This window comes from Coturnix japonica, chromosome 1 (assembly GCF_001577835.2).
Source record: "Coturnix japonica isolate 7356 chromosome 1, Coturnix japonica 2.1, whole genome shotgun sequence".
Taxonomy (NCBI): domain Eukaryota; kingdom Metazoa; phylum Chordata; class Aves; order Galliformes; family Phasianidae; genus Coturnix; species Coturnix japonica.
In genome coordinates this window covers 11116327-11140037 of record NC_029516.1, presented here as the reverse complement: position 1 = coordinate 11140037, position 23711 = coordinate 11116327, and the positions used below count along the sequence as shown (strand labels likewise).

The 23711-nt window shown below is 39.2% G+C and overlaps 1 protein-coding gene across 10 annotated transcripts in view; it reads right to left on the bottom strand.

Annotated features, from left to right (window-relative positions):
* The window catches only part of MAGI2 (membrane associated guanylate kinase, WW and PDZ domain containing 2), a 675337-nt gene that overhangs the window by 46628 nt on the left and 604998 nt on the right, over positions 1-23711 (bottom strand). For 7 of the 10 annotated variants that reach the window (XM_032442310.1, XM_032442308.1, XM_032442293.1 and 4 more), the window contains 5 exons: positions 17765-17957; positions 16790-16876; positions 14526-14774; positions 4116-4301; positions 1259-1511 (listed from right to left, as the gene is read on the bottom strand). In XM_032442310.1, the coding sequence (XP_032298201.1) occupies positions 1259-1511; positions 4116-4301; positions 14526-14774; positions 16790-16876; positions 17765-17957 (968 nt within the window). The remainder of the gene's footprint in view (positions 1-1258; positions 1512-4115; positions 4302-14525; positions 14775-16789; positions 16877-17764; positions 17958-23711) is intronic. The other 3 variants (XM_032442312.1, XM_032442298.1, XM_032442300.1) reach the window with 1 other exon arrangement.

Genomic DNA, 23711 nt, shown 5'->3' with positions numbered 1-23711 from the left:
ACCAGTACCTACTGTTTGGGGACAAGGGCCTTGATGTATGTTAGTTGCTGAAGATTAGCTTAAAGACAGTGCAATCAGCTTCATTTCACATGCCAAAAATTAATCTGAAGACTAAATAGTGTTGACTGGAGATCACAAAAAGCTGTATGATTGCATAGCATGAGTGTGCTTTTGGTATATTATGCCTTTAATATATCTATTCCCTGCTATTTCTTTTCCATCACTGATAAGCTTTACCAATGCGCATAAATAAGTTACACACTAGAAACTGGTTGGAAAATTATACACTGTAGAGAAAACCCGTTAATAAAAAATATCTTCATGACTCCAGAACTGCAATGTGCAAAAGAAAATGACATATAAGATAATGAAAAAAAGGCCACATCATCATCACATGTTGATAGATTTGCTTTGTAAGTGATAACATAGTGAGAAAGTACTATGCTATTGATGAAATTATTAGCAAGGAATATGCCAGTATTCAGTCCTCTGACAAAAATATGATCCTGGTGGATATTTGAAGAAGTTTGGGCAGTTCTCTATTAAAAATATCAGTCACAGAATTACAGAACTGGGTTGGAACAAATCATAAGGACCATCTAGTTCCAACCCACTAGCATATGCAGGGATGCCTCCACTAGACCAGGTTGTCCAGAGCCCCATCCAGCTTGGCCTTGAGCTCTTCCAGCGATGTGGCATCTACAGGTTCTCTGGACAGCCTGTTCCAGTGCCTCACCACCCTCATAGGGAGTAATTTCTTTTTACTAAGTTAACTCTCCCCTCTTTTAGTTCAAAATCATTATACCTTGTCCTGACTCAGCACTCCCTGCTAAAGACTCCTTCTGCAGCCTTCTTGTAGGCCACTTAAGTTACGGCAAGGCCCCTATAAGGTCTCCTGAATGCCTTTTCTTCTCCAAGCTGAACAATCCCAACTCCTTCAGTCAGTCTTCTAAGGAGAGGTGCTCCAACCCTCTAAGCATTCTTGTGGCTCTCCTGTGGACTCACTCCAACAGCTCCATGTTCTTGTATTGGGAGCCCCAGAGCTGAATGTAACAATTCCAGATGGGTTCTCACAAGAGCAGAGTAGAAGGAGATAATCTTGACCTGCTGGCCACATTGCTTTTGATGCAGCCCAGGCTATTCACAGAAGACTTAGCACAATTCATCACCTGTGAGCACAATCCTGACATCACCAGGTGTCAGAGCCCACCCCACCTCCATGAGGGCACTGCAGGCTGTGAAGTTGCTATTTTCTTACCTGTTCTCATGTCCCTGTAGCTGCAGGGGTTGTGGGGGTGTGGGCTGTGCCACAGGGCTGTGCTGGGCGACGGGGCTTTGCTGCTGGGCCAAGGGGCTTTGCTGCTGCTGCTGCTGCTGCTGCTGCTGGGCCAGAGGGCTCTGCTGCTGCTGCTGCTGCTGTTGCTGCTGCTGCTGCTGGGCCAGGGGGCTGTGTTGCTGGGCCAGCGGGCTCTGCTTCTCTGAGCTGGGTGCTGAGGCTGGGCTGTTCAGCTCTATGTAATGGGAAGCCAGAGATTAAAGAGCTGTCACAGAATGGCATTTAACAAAGGGCAAAGGTAGATGATGACCATTGTCAGTTGCGCTCCAGAAATGTATGTTTTGTCTCTTTTGCTCTCTTGGGTTATAATTACATTTTAAGACGTCTGAGGCTAATAGGCTCCTCTTGGTATTCTCTGAGATCTGAAAGCCTGGACAATTCTGCAGCTCTGGTTGACAACTTCGTTATTTAAAACCCAAATGAACAGGGCAAATGGCTTCCATGTGTCATGGTTGCAATGAAAGCCTGGAAATACTGATATTTGAAAACTTTTCATTTTGAGAAAACGAATGATTTTAATGCTCTCAGTACTATTATGGGATGACAGATGTTGTCATGAAAGCTAAACCACTGGTGCACTGTGTTAGCTCCTGCTCTTTGAGCTCAGAAAGAGCTCCCTGTAGTTTTTATATCTTTGGGGACTGTGAACAGTAAAACAAGTCACAAAATATTATGACTAAGCAGCAAAAACAATGTATTTCCCTATATTGATGCCAGATGACAAGGGTTTCACATCGGAACACAGCAGAAAACCAGCCTCCCTTTTTCCAAGCAACATAAAACTCAAAAAGGTGTAGAGGCTGGGGTGAGAGATGGCCTTCTACAATCAGGCATGATGCTCTACCTTTACATTTTCCCCTGAAGACACATTTGGCACCAACCTTATATCAAATGTATTTCTTCCAACACACTGGCTCAACATTGCTTAGAAGTATAAATGAGAGACTCCTATTGCCAGAGGATGGAGAACTGCACAGGTCATTGTATACACATTGTCAACAGCAAAGTATACACTGTATTTTTTTTCATTCCTGCTTGCAACAAAATGAGTGAGGCCAGTGTGGCATGGTACCCAGACAATAGGTAGGTGAGATCCAGATCTTGCTCAGATCTTTGCATTTGAATCTAGTTTGAATTTTGAACTACTTCATTTTATATTTGGTAATGAGTGAGTTTGTCCCATTTGACTGTGCTTATAACGGCTTTCTGCTTCTTTAATTTATGCTCATAATTGTTCTAAAAGTTTAGGATGCTTTATTAAAAATCTTTTCAATTTAGGTTTAATCGTCAAAAAAGCTTGTATATCTGCACTTAAAGCACTCCTCATGCAGGCATAAGCAATACTTGTCTGTGTAATTACTATGCTTAAGGCTTTAATTGCCCATTTTGCATCTGTGAGCCTCTTTTGTATTGCAGAGTTTCAGAGGCAGAGACTGGGAATATTGTCCTTGGTTTCTACATTACTCTCATAACTATGGATGAACAAGTCAAATCATAAGCTGCTTCTAAAACTGTTTTGCATTTATATGGCATTTTTCACCTGAAAGTACATTACAGAGGTATTAGATTTTTTTCCTGATTTATAAATTGGGAAGCTAATACCAGAAGGCAAATGAGGCGTCCAATGTCACCCAGCCACATGGGGCAGCCTTGCCTTGCACACACGCTGCTCCACCAGCACCCGAGAGCAGCTTGTAGCACTGCATCCCAGGGGTACCTCTGCTTTCCTTCCAGTTTAACGTTCCCATTTACTTAAATGGGAAACACTTAAATGCCAGTAATTTGCTAATATGCATTATTCAGAGTGCAAGGAAGGCCTAAATAAACTGCATGGACTGCATACAGCAAAACACTTGTTTGTAGCTACTCACATAACTGACCTCTGGTGATCATATACTACTACTGTCCTTGCAGCTCTCTGGGGTGAATTCCGAGCTTGTGTGTTTATGTGTTCTTCCCTTCACTAAGTTCATTTAGCAAAACAGGCACATTCCCTCAGTGGCAATCCATGGCCAGTGTCAGGCTAATTCCTCATCCAGTTGCTGGATGCAACAACAGAGAGTGAAGGTCACTTAAGTAATTAAGTAATTGCATTATCTAGTGTATGTGACTCTCTTAGTTCTGATGGCAGTCAGACCATTAAACCACTAAAAGTCCTGAAATCAACCTCAAAACCCATGGAGCCAACATCAAAGGAACTCCACTGATAAGCTGTGCAGTAATGATCAAAACATTTAATCCATCATCTCCTTATCCTCACAGTAAAAAGGAGATATTTTAAGGTTTCATGTCTTTCCTGCCTTGTTCTCTTATCCTCACGCATGTGGAGGAAACTACCAAGTCTGAACTGTTCCTTCACATCACTTTGCCACAGGCAGCTGATATTGGAACATGCCTGGTGACAGCTATTGCAGTGCCTTGTCAGTCACTTTACTGACTTAAAGGTTTGGTTAAAGGACATGAACCCAAAATCTAGATCTCTCATGGGATGCTTTTCCATTTAAAAGACAATTCTTACAGAAGACATGAAAACTGAGTTCCAATTACTTTGTTCTCTCTCAGATTTCTCCAAATTTCCTTTAAATACCTTTTGCATAGCAAGAAACCTTTTCAAGAATTCAGACATTATTCCAGCTGATTCTAAGGCTGTAATTTTGGTGTACTGTATGTTACAGCTGAGAATGTGAAACAAAAGATGTTCTTTCAGGCACTGACATAATTCAAGCTAATTGGAGGCTACTCAAAATTTTCTTCCTGTTTTTAAGGGCCATTGACTTACCCTCCTGAGGAATGATGCGAAGCGTTACACTGAGACCTGCATCTTTAATTAGCTTCACAATATCTGCATGAGGCATGTTAATGATAGACTGGCCATTCACAGCTAAGATCCGGTCTCCAACTTTAAGTTTTGCACAGCGATCAGCAGGACTCCCATCAATTATCCGCCCTATTTTATGGGGTACAGCTAGACAAGGAAGAATAGTCACAGTTAGATTACGCAGCAGTAAGTGGTGGTGCTCACAAACAGAAGAGTGAAACTGAGATAATTTGGAAGAAAGTTCCACCTGAATGAAAAGATACTTTGTATAAAACACTTGCTCTTATACAATGCAATCTCTATTAAAACAACACAGTTTTTGCTAGAAAATCAGAATATAGATGTACATGGCATATACATACGAAGTCCATCTTCAGTTTTATGGTTCAGCTAGTTTACAAACCAGGCACGTAACAAGACAATAAACAGATCAGAGGAAGAATAAGGCATTAAAACACCAAAGGATAAATTTACACAATAAGTAGTAGTTTTAAATTGTCTCCCACCTCTGAGTTTACAGAATCCTGTTGTCTGTATTTTGTAATAGAGGCGCTATAGACATGATTTATTTTATATACAAACAGATTTTATTACTGAAAGTGCCCAGGGTTCACTGCATTGTTCTGCTCTTCCACACAAACATGTTAATTGATAAACAGAAATCATACTGAAGATTTATAGAGATGTGTAGTTTTCTAATTAGATGCATGCCAGTATGAATTTGCAGTTAATTATGAGTGTATAGGCAAATTTACTACTTCAAATAGAAGCACACAAACATGTAAGCATTCTTTTAACTGTACGGATCAACTTTGCTGCTTTTGCTCTTTGTGGTTCTCATCTTCCTGTGTGCTCCATCTGTTCTCTTGTCCTGCCTTTCCCCTCATTTCCCACTGATTTTCTAAATAAAATCTTTCTCCTGTTGTTTCTTCCTTACTTACATCTCATTTTTACCTAAATGGATATGCTATAGCTGACTTTTCCCATCTCTCCATCTAGGCTCCCCCCCAAAGAATATGGTATTTTTCTTTTTCCTACTTATAAATACACTTATCACAATTTCTTTTCACTGTTTATTCTACTAATATCATGGTAGTGTCTGAGAATCCCCTGCCAATTCCACACTTTTATCTTAGCAAACTTAGTCCAAAGCTGCTCTGCCTCACTATCTACCTCCAAATGGTGTTTAAAAGCTTTTTTTTTTTTTCCTTCATTTTAAAATAATACATCCTTAAAAATTCTTATGTCTGAAGAGAAATTTGAAAAGATAAAGCAAAAGATGAATCAACATTTCCTTGAGATATCTTGGCCATCAATGCTATTATTGAACAAAGCACTAACAGGGAATATTTTCAGAATACTCTATCACTGCAAAACAAATTTCTTAGTCCTCTGTATTTCCTGAAGGTGATGATGACACAGGCTGCACATGTCATGCAAAGCCACAACATGCACTCCTCACAGTGATGTTTGCTTCTAATAAGGATGAAAGTGTTGCTTGCAGTGTTATAAATTAACCATCTGAGAACTAGAAATCTCAGTGAATACTCCCAAGTGAAAGCCATAACCAGATTGTGTGCTTCTTACAATTATCTTTCAGGCAAGAATGTAAATTAAATTATGACTTCAGTAATACAGGTAAAGTTACTTTACTTCAGGAATATCTTACTGCTTAGGAAACAGGCAAATAGCTTATGTCACAGTATCTGAGGTCATTCTACACATTTAAATACACTAAATACAACTGGCCTCACCTTGTAAAGAACTTGATTTTATTTTGCCCTTGATGCCTAGATTCCCCTAATAAGTAGAAGTGTAAATTGACAGTGAAACAATTTATATTCACAGAAAGCTCTTGACCAAACCAGTTCTTAAAGCATCACTAAGAGTCACTTAAGCTAGGACTGAACTACTGCTGTTGCTGTTTTGCAATACAGGAGCAGTCTGAAATTACCCTGCCTGCGCTACACATCAGTGAGATATGAAAATAAGAATGCCTTATTTGAGTGTATCTTATGTGCAAGTTGTTTATAAAAATCTGACTATTACTATATTAGAAAACCTTTCAGTTTTGAACAGTCTTTGGTGGCAGAACATGTACTGTGAACAGATAAGGTGGAGCTACTCATAGGGGATTAATTAGGTAAAAGCTAAGGAATAAAGGTAGACATGAGCTGTGAATTTCCATGATGAAGAATTTTTATCATTCAGAACGGTCACATCTAAAACTGGCAGTACTGAGTGGGCTGAGTGAAGTGACAGACAAGATCTCATAGAAAGAAATGCACAGTTATGCACATGGAGAAAAAAATACCCATTGCTAAGACTAAGCAGAGATGGGCCCTAATAAACTACTACTGCCAAGAAGATCTTGTAATTAGTCTACTTTTCTAGAAAGAACAGGCTGCCCAAGGAGGTGGTAGAGTCACTGTCCCTGCAGGTGCTCAAGAAACATGCAGTGTGGATGTGGCACCGAGGGACGTGGTTTAATGGATGTTGTGGAGATGGGTTGATGGTTCAACCTGGTGATCTTAGAGTTTTTTTCTGATTTTTACAATACTATGATTCTAAGATGATGACCATGATAGGACAGTAAATATAATTTTAAGAGTTATGAAAAGAATAGCAACTGATGTACTGCTTGTCTGTTACCTGAGCATTGCTGATGGATCCAATATCCCTATCTTGAAAAACAAAGCCCTGAACTACGAAAAGAGTGAGAAAAAGACAGTGTGGAGTCAAATGCAAAAACAAGACTGTTCAAAAGAACTGTCTATAGTCACAGTATCACTGAAGAACAAGAGAAAGGGGAGCAATCTTCTGGCCTTCCAGAAGAACAAATGGATTCAAGAAGGGATTAGACGAATCCAAAAGAGCTGGCTCTACATTTGCTGCACACTTGTCCCATGCCACCATTCCTGACCAAGGGTAATGTGAAGCTGGCATCTCCCAGGTATCTTACTGGCATTGTCCATCACCACAGCTCTGTTCCTTGTAAGTACCTCCTGAGTATGGCATTTCATTAGGGCTTTGTTAACACTTCAGATCTTTTATTTAATCACACCTTCAGGGTTTTATTTTTATCTAAGCTGAGCAATTAATAATGTAACCTTTTAAAGGAAGTCCCAGATCACTTGACTGGTGATAAATGACTCCACTTGACCTTAAAAAATCTTACAAGTTTATTCATACTTCTATTCAGATTTCACGATAAACTTTTCTCTAAACGTGTACAATTTGAATAGGGGCACCATGTGCCTGGATTAGACTGCAAAGAATTTGATCCAATTATTTATAGCATTAAAGATTAGTAGGCTATACAATGTTTTGTTTGTTTGTTTGTTTTGTTTTGTTTTATTTTGTTTTAGCTACTATTCAAAGTAAGAGTGAGTACAGAAGGTAAGATGGTCCTATATTGGACAATGAATTTCCTACTTCTCTCTGACTATGCAGAAAAATACTATGCTTAAACAGTGTCTTATACAGACTTCTATTGTTGGAAATAAGGGAAATTAATGAGATACTGCTCCTGCATATACAAAATATACAGTCCTTCAAACCAGATACATAATAATTTTTTTTCCTACTACCATCAAATCATGTAAAATGTGATACAGTCAAATAATACACATGGATATCTAATTTAAGGAAAAATAATTATTCCAAGGCCATAACCCAAGACTCAAAGAACCCAGTAGAGAACAGCAGTGCTACAGGAACCGTTCCTAGCAGAGGATCTCTAGATGAGATCTATTTTTTTTTTATTTTTTTTTTTATTTTTTTTTTTGCAGCGCACTTTACAAACCTTTACAACCTGTGACTTTAGGGAGATTTGAATCCTGAGAGCACCTGAGCTTCTAGAATTTTTGAGGCCATCAACCTCTCTTCCTAAATCTCCCTCAGATATTTGAAGTGTTTGTGTCAGGAATCCAACCTGACACTGAGCTTGCACCTAGCAGATGATGCTTTCCCAGAAGGTGGTTAATTGTGCAATGCTCAGCCCTAAGCTCATCATCAAAAGAGAGCTTAAATTAAGTAATTAAGAGAAAAAAATGATTAAAAAGAATTATTTGCATTTAGAAAGCGGGAAACATCTGCTTTCATTAAGAGCAGATAACTACAAATTCACATATATACATTAATATTTTTATTTGACTAGATTACTCACTTTTACTCTTCATAATCCAAATATTTCCCATGCCTTCACATCATAGAAAAGAAATTTGGTCACTTTACACCGGAAGGTCCATGTGCTTGGGTCATTTTACACAAAGCCAAAGCAGCGTTCTTTTTTTGCTCTTTTGGAAATAAAAATTATTTCCTCTCACTTGCAAGACTCTTATGGTGGAAACAGTAGATTCTAACAAGGTGTTAACATCAAATAATGAATTTTCATCTAGCATTTTCCTTATTCAATCCTTTTAGTTGTAACTGCTGCAACTATATCTTGTAAAGAGTAATTTTGTGTTTTTCCTCTACATAGTGTTGAAATGTCAAAAATGATCAGTTAAGGGAGAAAAAAATTGAACCTCTATCTATTAAACTCTCTGGCATATAAATTCTCACAATCTTTTTTAAATATTAATGCCTATGGATAATAAACGAAGCAACCTTCCTGAGCCAGCTGTCCTTTTCAATGTGTTACAGCTGATCACATGAATATTTACTATGTCCTCAATTCTCAAAAGGTGCAAGAATTTTCATTCAACAAGCAGACCCCCACATATCAAATTTTAGTTGAAAGTCTATATTAAATGTAAACATCTGTAATTTCATTGCTCCTGAATAATCTGAAATTTGGGAAGCTTGAATATGGTAGAGCTTCTGTCATGGCTAATTATATAATCAAGATAAAATATGTTTCTGAAATTTATATTTTTTATTGGTCACACTCAGCTGGAGGAAAAAAAAAACCAAACAAACACAAAAAAACCAACTACCAGTGGCATTCTGCATACCTACAGATGTCAATAACCCCTTTTATTTACAAGATTAATGAATCTGTGACCTGAAGCTTCCCTTTGTGTGCTAATGCTAAGCGTACTGACTTGGCATAGTGTGATTTTGTCTCCGGCCTAAGAAGCTAGGTGGGAAAGAATACACATAGCTTAGAAATCTGAAGACCTAATAAAAATCGGGCAGTAAAACATTGATGCAAATTAGGTACATTAAAAGGCTTGTCATCAAAGCAAAATCAACTCTGGCAAAACTTTGATTTCTTCTTTAAGTTTGTGCTAAGTAAACTTACACAGAGACTGATATTAGAAAACACATGAGAAGCCCCACTAGGTCCAAATGACCAACTCATGAACATACTGGAGGATAGGATTCATTGAGAGTGGGGGCTGATGAGATCCTCCATGCTTTATTTCCAAAAACATATCAGCTAGCCAACTTAGTGGTATAAAAAAAAATCTCTTTTATCTCTTGTTATTTTGTTCTTACTAATTAAAACTATTATCAGAATTTGTTCAATCGGAAAGGCCCTCCAGAGATCATTGAGTCCCACTATTTGGCCACCTCAGGGCCCACCAAATGCCTCCTGAACACTGACAGATGTGGGGCATCTATAAGAGTGTTTCAGTGTTTGACCACTCTCACAGTAAAGAAACTTTTCCCGATATGAAGTCTGAACCTCCCCCGGTGCATCTTTGTGTCATTCCCTTGTGTTCTAAATTGTTTATGTTGATTTGAAAAAATAATACATGAAAAATGTATTTCATCTCCAAATTATAATATCAATTATAAAAAAACCTCAGAAAGTGCCTTTTTGAAGCTGAAGAAGCAGAAGAACAACTCAAAACTGAATATCAAAGCCAAGCAGAAATGAGAAACCTGACCATTGGCCTATGAATCCTCATTATGTCCCACAGGAGACACATGTTGCTTGTGTTTTCTCACTGTCGTGTTCCAAAGAGCTCAAAGTTGGTGTAGATGGATATCTTATTTCCAAAGCTTTGTTTTCTTTTGAATTTGCAGGTTGGTCACAGAAAATGGTGTCCCCAGGCACCTTCTTACTCAGGAAGAAGCATGGGTGAGACTGCAGCACAAATAACTGTCTCAGATCATACTCATCACTTATCAAGAAACTGGTTTTATTTCTAAGCTGCAATGAGCTAGAAGAAATTCAGGCTGAATGGGACTTACTTCAGAACTCTGTTTTCCATAGTAAGCAGAGGCTTATCTTGTATTTTTAGTTAAAACTTTATGCTCTGAGAAAGGAGAGAACCTTCTTTCAATAGCTTCTGCTTTCTCACGTTGTTAAAACGTGTCCTCAGGCTGGACATTAGGAAGTATTACTTTTTGAAAAGAGTGGTCAGGCATTGGAATGCACTGCCCAGGGAGGTGGTGGAGTCACCGACCATGGGAGTGTTCAAGAAACGCTTGGATGTGGTGCTGAGGAATATGATTTAGCCTGGAAGTATTGGTAATGGTTGGACTAGATGATCTTCTAGGTCTTTTCCAACCTTGATAATTCTGTGATTCTGTAAAATACAGCATTGGCATAAGCAATATAGAGGCAAATTAAAATGCATACTTTCTCTTTTGTTAAACCAGAGAAAGATCATACTTTTCATTTATTTATTTATTTTTAAATTATTTGTTTATTGGTTACTTCTGAAATTTCAATTTGTTTTCATCTCGTAATTGTGCTAATTGCCAGTAACTGTCAGGGTAAAATACCTGGAAATACTGCCAGTCTTCAATGGCAGTTTCCAGTTAATGACATCTGCTTATAGTACGTGGTTCTTTTCTACAGAAATTAGGGTGTTCAGATATTTACAAGGGATCACAAATTCTCTCCCTAGAAGGACCTGCATCAAAAACAAAATAAAGGTAACAGGACAACTTGAAATTTGTAGGAACAAACACATTACATTAAGATCGAGGAGAAATTCACTGAGAGTTTCCTTATCTGACTGCAACTGCTTTCCTATAAGGATGCAAACAGTGAACTCATCATGGCGCCCTCAGCATGGTTTTAACCATGGATAACACACACTACTAAATATTCTTGTAAATGTAATGCAACAGTTAGATTAATTATTTAAGTTTCAGCTATAATATGACACTGTTGTCGTGTGAGGCAGTGCCACCCCATACACCACTGCACCTCCAAAACCTCCCACAGTGCTTGTGGCAGGATGGCAGGGACCTGGGGGAGCTCTGCCTAGCAGAACCACACGTCTTGGGAATATTTTTGCCAGGAGAAGTAAGAAAGTGTTCCTCAAGGTGGGACTTCAGTTATAGGCTACAGTTATTTAACTTGAGCCACTGAGGCCTCCATTGAAGCCACAGAACCTGAAGATACTCATGGAACCTCTGAGGACAAAGTTGTTGGGATCCACATCAAACTAAAAGTGAAAATCAATGCTTTATAGCTTCCAGGCATTCAGCTGGGCACATGACACTGAATATTTCACAGAAACCACTGGAGCTGGCAGAATTCTGACAAACCATGTAGCCTGCCTAGCATAGAAAGCAAGGAGTAAGGTCGAATTTAGGTGTCCCATCTGGAGAAGGAGTGAGAGCCAAGGCATCATTTAATCTCGGAATAGAGTCTGAAGGAAAGCGTGATAAACTATTCTGGGGCAGCAAGTTAATCTTCTGTCAACAGGTCAGGAGCCTGGACAGATGAATTTATTTATACATTTATTTGTTTAGATTTCTGAACACTGTGAGATCCTCTGACACTGTACTAGATGTACCACTCAAACACACTTCTTTACTTATGCAGTTTATCTTCTTTTGCTGATACAACTCTCAAACGAATCCTTCTTATCTTCAACCTGAAGATGCTCCCAGTGTGATGACTTCGAAAGCTCTGCTGTTCCTATCAGCATTTGGAACAACATGACATTATTTTTCTGATCTCTTTTGCCCATTTTGATTTTTTCAGAACTGCCTTGCAGTTGCTACATGAAAATTTAAGTGTGTATGTTTAGGGTATGTCTGTATAGCATTGTTCGGCACTACATAGGAATACATAAGCTGGCAATAAGTGGCTCTGAAACCAGAAACACTGCAACTATAGCAGAACGTTTGACCAAATTAATATACTAATGTGAGAAGTGACATGACACAATGAAGATCTATTTTCTGACATTGATGTAAGTTATATTTTGGATATTGTCCTCCAACTCTGTTAGTATGCCTTCTGCCTCAGGCAGTCCATTTTGATCAAGGCATTTTAGGTTAATTTAGGCTGTAAGGACCTCAGGAAGTCTAAATATCTGCTGCTGAGCTTGTTCCAGTTTACAGTATTCAGTACCAAAGAGCCCAAAATTTGGATGTCATATTCTGGATGGAGTCTAATGAGTGCTTGGTAAAGGAAGATAATCACTTGCCCTCAGTCTATTGGCGGTGCTACCAGTAATACAGTCCAAATTACTTTGCCCAAATAAATATTAGTGAAGGAAAACAAATCTCCCATAAAATTCAAAAGGCCAAAGATTTTTAGCCTGTTTTTCTTGCTGCTGACAGATTGTTATTTTCAGCTCTTTTTTTTTTTTTTTTCCTTCTTTTCTTTTCTTTTTTTTCCCCTCTTAAACTTTTGGTACAGAATTCACCTACAAATAGTATTTTCTGTTCTGCCACTGTCTACAGTAAATGTCATCTTCAGGTTCATTGCTGTTCTTTCAAACTTTGGATTTGAGAGCTTCTTTGGATCACCGAAATCCAATGCAGTTATTATTTGAATAAATTTGTTTGTCACTTGCACAGCCAACTGCCATGTCCAGTTACTACCTGAGGTGCTCAGCTACTGTTCAGTGGGGCCTACCTATGTACTTACTTGGGGAGAAAGAAAGGCATACCACGATATGATGGAAGTCAGGAAGAAAAGTGGGATCTTGAACCTGGATCTGTTGTACTCCTTAGAGTATTCCAGTCACAGAATGTTTGGTTGGTTGGGCATTTTCTCTTCCTCTCCTTCCATCTCCCCCAGCTACTTATCTGTGAAATAATCTTCTGAAAAATTCATGACTAGCCTAACTGATTAATATGTATGTATCACAGTGCCCTTTACAAATTTTTTTCTATCTGGTCTTCTGCAAAGAACTTCCGAAGGGCTATTATATTCAATAAAGTTAAAACTCAGAATCCCAAGTGGGTAATTATCCATGGTTTTGTTACAATATTCGTTCTAGCAATCACTTTATTTTGAAATTCAGCTGAGGTAATCCAAAAAGGAACTCTTTAAATAACTGCATGATCATGAAATACTGCAAAGTCTTCTGAGATCATTTGCTATTATAAGATATGGCTTTCCATATTTTATATACTGTCCTGTGCGTTCTTCTTTTCTGGATGTAGAAGACTGAAGTGTGGCCCGGCCCTAATGTTATTTATCTCTTCAGAAATCAGTTTGGTCTAAAGAACATGGTTCCAAACATGACTGCATTGGGCTGTAATGTGAAAAAAGGCAAATGGCCTGACTTACCTTGATTTTTCAGAAGTAGCTAGCAGTCAAAGTTTCAGATGGATTTGGTGGGAGATTTTTCTGACCCCTCTCCCAAGGGAGTCCACTCAGCCAGTTAAACTGAAAGTGCTATTTGAAACACTCAAGGGTTCCTCTGTGCCTATATCTGTGCCTGTAGTTGTCACTTAGTTATGGCTGAAGGTGCCCTGCTCCAACTGCCCATGCTCTCCCTTGATGTACCTTGTGCATCTCAAATGGCACCAGATGCCTGTATCAAAGCAAAGAACTTGAACCCCAGCAAACTTAAATTTTCCAGATGGAAACTGAGCGATAATCCTTCAGATTAGATTCTGCCACTGTATTTATCAGCCCCCTGTACTCAGTGGTAACTTCTATGCTTTTTATGGTCCAGCCAATAAAAAAAAAAACCAACAAAACACCTCCCTGTGTCTTTATCAGGCAAGTTTTCAAATATTTCAGTTTCTTCTACAGTGCCCTAACTGGACAGGTGTAATCATGACCTCAGCTTTTGTTTCAAATTCCTGAACTTCACCTTGACAAAAAATAAATACATAAATGAATAAATAAATAAATGCATTTGGAATTATATCCCTGCTGAGTGCCATAAAAGAACAGAAAAAATCTTCTTTGTGAGTGAATTTTCCTGTACTCAGACGTCCAAATGTGTACGTAAAGCTGTGCTCAGAGGTGAGAAGAACCTTTGGGTTTGTCCAATACACAGCAGACAAATTGTGTCTCTGGAAACAACCTTGAGGGTTCCTTCAGCTTTAATTAGTTCAGCAATTAATTAGAAGGTGTCAGGTTTTAATTACTTTTTTTTTTTCTTTTTTTTTTTTTTTTTTTTTTTTTTTTTTTTTTTTTTTTTTCTTTTCTTTTTAAACCTGAGGCAAAACTGGAAAAAACAAAGCTGCAAACCATGATTTACTTACTGATTGTGGACCCTGACTCGGGCCTGTTCAGGGAGCTGATGATAACAAAGCCGAACCCTTCATTCTCCTTGCGGTGGATCACCACGTCGCTGGTTTGCAGGCTGTGGGATGTGAAGCCCTCTGGGGGAGTCGCGTTGCTGCTGGAGACAGCGTGATTGCTGTTAGCATAAGTCGCGTAGTCACTTCTTGGAGAGCTGTGATGTGTGGACACAGAGCCTGGGCTTCTGCCATTCTCTGGGCATGGCTCTCCTAAAATATAAGTCACGCCAGTGTTACAGTTTGACTTGCTCAGTGGATCTCAATTTACAGTACATTTGCTAATGCAACATGAATATACTTGGCTGTCTGTGGCTCAGACTACCGCGAGTATTAAGCTGGGAGCTGTAATAGATGCAGAGAGACAGGAATCTGCACGATTATGCAGAGAATTCAAGGGCAATCAGATAAAGTAAGCATGAATACTCAGCGCTAAGCTGTCTAACAGAAGGGAGAGGGAAGTAAAAACAGTGGCTATCTGGATGGCTAAATGTTAGCAAGCACCATTCCCTTGTCTGCTGGTGGATCTGTCATTAAGAGGAAAATGTGACCGTCTAATCCAATATAAAATTATTTGTGTTTGGATTAAAATAATTTAAACAAGCAGCTAATATAGAGTAATTAGGATTAGCTGCATAACGTTCTTCTTACAAGTTGATTAGCATGCTCACAAGGCATTTATGGAACAGAGCAGTTATACAATGACAAATAATCACAGTCTTTCTGTGGGTGTTGTCACAGAGGCAGTGTTCATTTAAAGGTTTGGAAGATGCTCTTGTGTGATGAGTTGGAAAGGGCAGGAGGAATAGCAGTGTCCTTTACTCTTGTTTTATAGGAACAAAAACAGCAAACAAGTTTAACCTTTTGGGATTAAACACTTTTTCAGGGCAAACATTTTAGCAGTTAGAAACTGTAAGGTAAAAGAATAATAATAATAATAATTAAAAAAAAAAAAAGAGTAATAATCCTTGCAGATCTGAGGTGTTTACACATATCATTACATATTTAGTTTTAATGCAGAACTTTCAGATAATTGTAAGTAATATGTCTTCTCAACAGTGCTGAACATGCAGAGCTTATGCATGCACACACGCATCCTAGGAAAAAAACTCACAAATTAGACCTTCAGTATGTATGTATTAATAAAATAAACATAATCCAAGGCCAGGCTGCTGTTTTCTCAGTCAAGTGTGTCCTTTAGTGGTCCTTGTGCAACTATGGAATAAAGTGATTAGAGAGAATAAGGAGGAAGAAAAACAAACAATTATTGTACTCCTCTGTTAGAATTGAAAATCTCCAAGAGTTATTGAACCAAATCTGCAACTAAATGCCATAGTCGGTGACAAGAGAGATCTCATTTTCTGGCTGTCATGTTTCAGAAAACTGAATGCCGTTTGTGTCAGTATGGCTGCAACAGAAAGGAAATTATCTTACCCTGCAGAATGACCAAGAGCTGGCTTGGCCATAAATAAATGCAACTGAAGGCCATTAAGCAAGCATACAAAAACAAAGATAAAGGAGAAAAAGTTCAAACAGCTGCTTGATTGTTACCTCTGCAAAAGATATTCATCAGAAAAATTACATTTTGCTTCTGCCTGTGAAGAAATGACCTTTCAATCTGTGATTTCCTAATCAAATTGTGCTCTTGGCTGTTAAGAGTCTGTTCCCAGCCTGGGAGAGGTCTGTGTGAGATGGTGGTCTCAGGCTGGGTAATACATGGACATCAGCTGCTAGTCATCAGCTGAGGACAGGGCAGTTCCAGTGCTCTCCACTCTATACAGCCACCTTGAATGTAACGTGGCTGAGGTGCTCATACTTCGTTTTTCAGTTATGCCCATATCAGTAATTTTTGAAATCTCCCACTAAGATTATGTTGTAAGACACAAGATTAAAACTCTGTTCATCTATAGAAATGCTCAAATATTAACAAGTTACACACAGTGTTCCTTAGCATGGTGCTCCTGGGGACCCAGGATAACTCCGAGTGTCCCATGATTTGTTCCATTCTGTGCGCAGGAAACCAGAGTGCCTCAAATACTGAACTGTAACACATACCCCTCTCTACATGGAATAGAGGTTAGAAGGGACCTTTGGAGATCCCCCTAGCTCAACCCCCTGCTAAAGCAGGTTCCCTCCAGTAGGTCATGCAGGAAAGTGTCCAGATGGGTCTTGAAGATCACCAGGTAGACCTGGGTAAGGAGCTGGTTCACAAGCACCCGGCGCATTACCTTGGTTATTGGCCATTTTCCTAGTGCTGGGGGAGCTGCAGGGGGGCGTCGCGGCAGGCGGAGGGGGCCCTTTCTGGCTGCAGGCCTCTGCAGTTGGCAACAGAAGAAAATCAGTCCCATGGCAGCAAAATGGGGCCGCAACGGGGGGCTGCGGGATGAGGGGTGCGTTGAGGTTGGCTTTGGGGCATGGGAGTGGAGGGGAGCAGCTCAGGCAGCGACAGCAGTCCAGGGCACAGGAGGTGGGCGACAGGACAGGCTGGAGATGTGCTCATTTCTGGTGCCTCAGCAAATTGCACTAACCTTTCCTGTGTTAGAAACAACACACTTCTTTCTTGGACAGGGAACAGCATCAGGTCTCCACTTTGACAGATGCTGCTGCACAATTTTTTCCAAGTTTGTATGTTCTTCAGTCTATTCTAAAGGATTTATTTACTTCATATTCCTTCATATTGTTTTAGTTTTACTTCCTGGAAGTATCTGCTTGAAGGGAGGAAGTGGCCCTGCTTCCTAGCAGCCATTCCCTTCCTACAGAATGATGTCAGCCAGCTGACCTTGCATTTGGGGCAAATGGCATCAGTGAGACCAGAAATGGGCTTTTAACGCACATGGGAATGAAATGAGTCCTTGTACTAGACAGTTAACAGTCTCTGAGAATTTCCCTGGTTGCTTATTCACACAGTCAGCATTAACAGCTTTGATTCAATGTGAACATTTTGTCCCAAAAGCAGACAAGAAGAGACAGCACAGACCAGGACAGCACAGAACAAATCCAGAGCAATCATGGCACACTGGGGCTGCCAGTGGGACACCCACTTCTGCAGGAAGCAACACTGAGCATTAGCGTTCATCACAGAAACAAGGGACACATATTTATAACTATTTGTTCTTCAAATGAAGGAAAACATTCACTTCTATTTGTCAGCACCTGCTCATGCTGATAGCAGTGAGCTATTTTTCCCAGTCTTCTTCACTCACCTGTGGATAGCACCTTTCTCCGCACAGTAAGATTCACCTGCCCGTTTCGAGCAGCATTATGCATAAGATCAATCACATATCGGTGGGTTTTGCCGGCCACTGGAATCCCATCCACATACACAAGTTCATCACCAGGATGGAGGCGACCATCTCTGTCTGCTGAGCCCATTGCAATTACTGCTCCAATGAGGATCTAGGCAGAAAAGGAACAAAGCCCTGGTATGTATACACTGAGCACACAGACACTTCCCCCCATGAACAATAGAAACATTTTCCCTTACTGTTAAATATATAGTTTGTGACTCAGCAAGATCTGCGTATTCCTAAAAGTCACGTTCCTGCACTGTAGGTGTGACTGAAGATGTTTTCTTGCTTTTGGTAAGAACGTGAAGTCCCAGTCTAAGGATTATTAACTTGCTATCTTCAAATTGAGACAATTTATCTGTAAGGGATGGTGAGTTCATAAAGCCTACTTTTTGCAGAATATCTAAACAAATTAATTCAGTTTAAAGCTCCTATTAACTCAAATTCAGTTAGTCTTCATACTTCTTACTTGTGGCTGCTTATTGCTGTGCTGTGTAAGCACCTGGAGTAATGTGGTGTAGCTTAGTGGGCATGGTGATGGAATGATAACTGGACTAGATTATTGTAGTGGTTTTTTCCAATCCTGATGATTCTATGATTCTATCATTCCATAATACAGTTGAGGTCAGTTGTGGAAATGACACCTTGACATTGAGCTTGCTCTGGGACTCTTTAGGTTAAAAAAGAAAAAAGTGTTATATTAAATATCACTACTCATAGGGAATAATTGCTCAGGTAGTAACTGATTAGCAAAATGAAAAAAATGTCAGCTTACTCTGTGCAGATGTTGTTTTCCAAAACTGATATTAAAAAGTAATTTGTATGGGACATATAAGCTAGTAAAAAATCTGTTCAGATTGTTTTAATGACTTTTCCCACTTTCTATGCACATAAATCCACAAAATTTATTAGAAGAAGACATATATATTTTTCCCATGGAATAACTGGTAGAACAGTCAAGATTGATTCTAACAGCCCTTGCTTTTTCTGAAAGAATATTAAAGCATTCACAGAGCAAGCTCCAAATTTTGTTTTCTCCTGTTCAGTGCTAGAGTGAGCACAGAATGATTGATGTGCCACACTGTGCGACAATCCGCTTTAAATAATAAAAGATAAAAGCCGTCTCGTATTGCTTTTCATGAGGAGCTGAAAAGGCTGATGTTGTTGTCACACAGGTGGTCATGTTTTTTGTGGTCTCAGCTGCAGAGTTGGAAGCACCCCAACAGAGTGTTCAAATGAAAATCCCCGTGTGGAGTCTGCAGAATTTTCCCCATTTTCTGCCCTGTCTTTGGCTCACTTTTGCTTAGAAAATGTAGCAAAGAGAGAACAAGATGTGGCATTTTCCTGCTTCCTGATGTTATAAGCAATACCAGGCTGAGTTCCCAGAGATGTTCTTTCAGGTTCTCCATTCTCTTCTTCAAACACTGAAAGAATATACCTCAAAGCTTTGGAAAACACTTTGTGAAAAATCCAGCTATGAAATATGCAGTTATTCCTCTTCACTGGAGAAGAAATGATCTGTGCAATGCCAAATTTAGCTGGATCTACACAAAGTACCTCAAAACCTTTGCGTTTGTCTATCTTGCAGTAGTCAAAACTTTTCCTAATTATCTTGGGAAGCTTCTTCAGCTTGTGGGATTGTAGGGACAACCTTCCTCCTTTTGCATTACTAGATATTTGCAGTTTCTTTATAATTGATTCTAGGATGCCAAAATATTGAATAATTTGTACATATATTCAAACTTTCAAGAAGCATAAAGGCAGCTCACAGCATTAGTGTCTATTGCAAAATGAACCAACTTCTTCCACTTATGACAAATCAAATAATTACTTATCTTTTCAATGTCAACAGTGGAATGTGATTGTGCCACTGGTTTATATGATGGAACTGACTCTTGGACAAAAGCAGCAGAGAACTACTTTGAAAACTGCAGGTAGTTTGTTCACCAAGATGATGGCTACCATATCTGCTACAGGGCATATTTAGAAGCACTTATGACTTTATTCTCCTTTTTCATTTTCCATGTTTGAATTTGCTTCTTATCCACTATGTGCTCTCATTTCATGGCTAAGTAGTTTCCATAATAGCTATAAATTCTACAAGCAAAACACAAATTAAACAAAATATTTATCAGGATTTTATTACCAGGTATGAGATTGCTTTGAATGCATAAGGAAAAGGATGATGACATTTATGGCAATAAAGACTGTGTTGTAGAGAAAAAGGTAATTTTCACCCATCATTTGAGAGTAAGCATGCAAAATGGGGGGATTAGGAAGATCGTGACAGAGCATAATCTGAAACTGAAGTTTGGGTTTTACAACTCATCCATGTTAATCTCTCTTTTGATACTGAATTCCTTTGTCACACTTGTTAATTATTTGACTTTATGTTTCATTTTATCTCAATACAAATAGAATATATTCACAAGCACGCAATAAAATTTATGAAATAGACATCTAAAATGTGATAGATCTCACCTAGTTTTAATGTCTGTGATGTCTAGATCCAAGATGATCTTCTGAACTCTTAACTAATGCTAAAAATATGAGCTCATAATGTGTGGTCTGAATTACCCTAACATTGTGCTCTGTAGAATTCTGTTATGTCTTAGAAATGTCTCTTTCTTGGCACTGAGCATACAATACTGCAGGTCTCTCTGAAAATAATGCCTCCTATTTATTTCTATGGAAACTACAACAGAAGCAGTGAGCACAGTAACACTCTTCGAAGGAGAAAATTCTCAGCTACAGAAAACTGTTTTTCAACACACTCACCACCATTAACTGTGCATTTTTGCCAGTGATGAACAACAACCTGCACTTTGCACTTATGAAAATCCACACCAGCAAAGGTGCCCCATCGTTGCCGTCACCACTGATGAAATGCAGAGCATCCACCATAACCATTCAGGAAGAGTCAATCAATGTCAGTGGGTGCAGTTTTATCTGCACAAAGTAATTCAGTTATGCATCTTTGCTTCATATACACCACCACGCCAGATGCCATTTTGTCAGACTGCCCTCTGCTGCCATCTGTCACATGGTAACAAAATATAAGGGAATATTGGTGGGAAGGTTCAGTCACTTCTGCAATATCTCCATCTACTTCTGACATTATGGACAACATAATAAAACAGGAGGCATTACTTTCAGAGCAGCCCATGTACATCTTGCAGGCATTTATGAAATGAATCCCAGCCAGGCTGTGTTGAAAAGGAGAAACTGTTACTGTAATTATGTGCGTGTTCCTGTGATTTTGTGTTCAAGCTGTTTGAATGTATTCAAAATACTTCCCCACTTTGGGATGGCAATTTGTAGCTTCAGCAATATTATTCCCTTTAATAGAGTCATTATCTATAATTTTCCAGGTCATAGGGAGATGTTAAAAATACCTTTCACGGCTTGATCTAATGAGATTCAAGAGGTGACTGGAACTACACAAGCCACAGTCATGACATTTGAGATAACTTCATAGATGTAAGCTTTCTTTTGGAAAGCATCCTTATGCTTACAAATATTTTTAAAGCGGTCTACTCCAGCAGCATTTTCTCCTTCTAAGGTGCTGAGCAGCCAGTGTAACTAGAAGCAAACTATGTTGAAGTTTCTCTATAGTGTCAGTACCATTGTTTTGAAAAATTTTATGTGGATTCTGCTTCTTTGAGAAACTTAGTGCCTTATGCTGAAAAATCCATACTCCTTTTGAAGAACCAAACCACAAAGACAAAAGGCAAGGAAAGTTTCTTTTTGTTCTGTGTTACCTGACTGCACAGCAGGAGAGCTGAAACGAGCATTTCAAAGTGTCTCAGTACTTGTTTTATAGGAAATGTAGGGTTTGGAGCACAGGCAGAAACTGCTGCTCCTTTTCTGGAGGGGAAAGGAATAGGAGGCTGTGGGTGGGCTGTCCGTGTGGGAGCAGGGAAGTGGTGGAGGAGAGAAAACAGAGTTAAGAACTTCTGTATTTGGAGTATAAACGAGATGGAAACTTTTTTTTTTTTAAGTGGAGCATGTCTGTCTTCTTTACTAGGGATGACTGTGGCAGCAAAATGGGTGAATGGGCACAAAGGAAGTGAGAGCTGAGATGTTTTGCACTGCACCACCTAACTCTTAAGGTTCCTTTCTGCCCTGTAGGCTACTCAGCCTCAGGCTAGGTTCTCCTTCATTCCTGGGAACTTTGAGAAATGGTTTGTGGGGAGGCATAAATCCTATTAGACTGACACATCTGGAGGTAAATGCTTTTGTGTTTGCAAGCCCTGAAATAGAGGCAGCTGCTTTGAGGCTAAGTGCAGGCTGAGAGCAATTGTTAGTTGGACAGAGAAGCATCTTAGGAGGTGGTACACAGAAGGAAGCATTTCAGTCTTGCTCTTTAAAAATAGCAAGTACTTATCCCTTCACATGGTATCCAGCTATGAGCATTTGTTTGACTTCAGACAGTAAAGCCAGGACAGTCCTTTGCTCAAAAGAAATTTGAAAGAGCTGCTTCCTCTGTGACAGTTCACTGCATAATGCCTATGGCTGGGGGGCAAAGGACTCCTTTCAGAATTCCCACTCTGCTGGGTTTTTGAGCTGAGACATAAATTCACATTTCTCACAACTCATGCAAGTATTCCTAACTGTTAGAGTACTAGATATTCTAAGTCAGTGCTCTCTCCCACCTTTAGGTGGAAATCATTCCATTTTATATAAATGATAATCTTCTAGACGAGGCATTTGAGCTGCACTTTTTCCCTTGAGAATGTCATAAACCTCCAAACTGCAGAGCCAAATGCACTCCCAATGACTACTTAATTATCCATTTGTAATGAAAAAAGCATTGAAGGAGAAATCAAGAGAGACTTTCACAGAACACTTGAGCAGCTCTATAGCCAGGGGCACTTTCCCCAGAGGTGAGAATTGCAATCAGGTGCTACTGTCCTAAGCAGGCAGAGATTTCCAAATCTTCCACAGGTGCCAATTCTCTGCAGGATAAAACAGACCGTTTCTTCTGCCTCCTAAAGAAGTTTCTTTTTTGTCTGTTTTCAGTGGACGAGGTTAAAGAATCCTCACTGACTGGGCCATACAGATTGGTCAGGGAAGACACTTAGGAGAATGTGAGGCTGGTGGCTCTGTGGCCTTGTTTTTGGTGCACTGGGACAGAATGTTTGGCAGAACAATGCCAAAGTGACGTCAGGCGTACTTGCAAGTGTTGGCAATGAAAGTGTCATTTTGATACTGAAGTCCTTATATTTAACCACACCTTGGTTAGCTTGAAAATCCGTTCCAAATCTCAAATAGAGTCTTTGTGCTTCAATCTGCACTTTGTGAAGTATCTTTTTCAGAATACAGTGCATTTGTTTCACTTTACAGGAGGCATCGGTAAACTATTATACTTGATACTTTGATATATTAGTTACTTCGATAGTTGTTGACAATTTCAGCATAGAGGATTTTCTGTGTTTCCTGGGATCATGTGTTTGTTAGTGATAATGCCTAAATGACGATTGTATGAATTGTCTGTATGAACTGTATGAATCTGAATACTGCATTGAACTGTATTGAACTGTATGAATCTGAATACAAAATATATAAACCTATCAATTAATTACACATTTTCTTGGAAATGGATCGCAGTGGTAACACAGAACTCAGACTACACATACGGTTGTGATAATAAGAAGTTAACAGTATAGATCTGGAATGGATCAGAACTCACTAACAAACCACTTATATCATTATTATGTTATATCATCAAAGTTATTCTGAAGAAGTACCAATTCTGCCTTCCCTCCTCAAATCATTTTATTTACATATACATCTCACTGTTTTCCCAAAATACATATTCATTTATTTTTAAAATTGTATATATTTTATACCTGTTTCCACC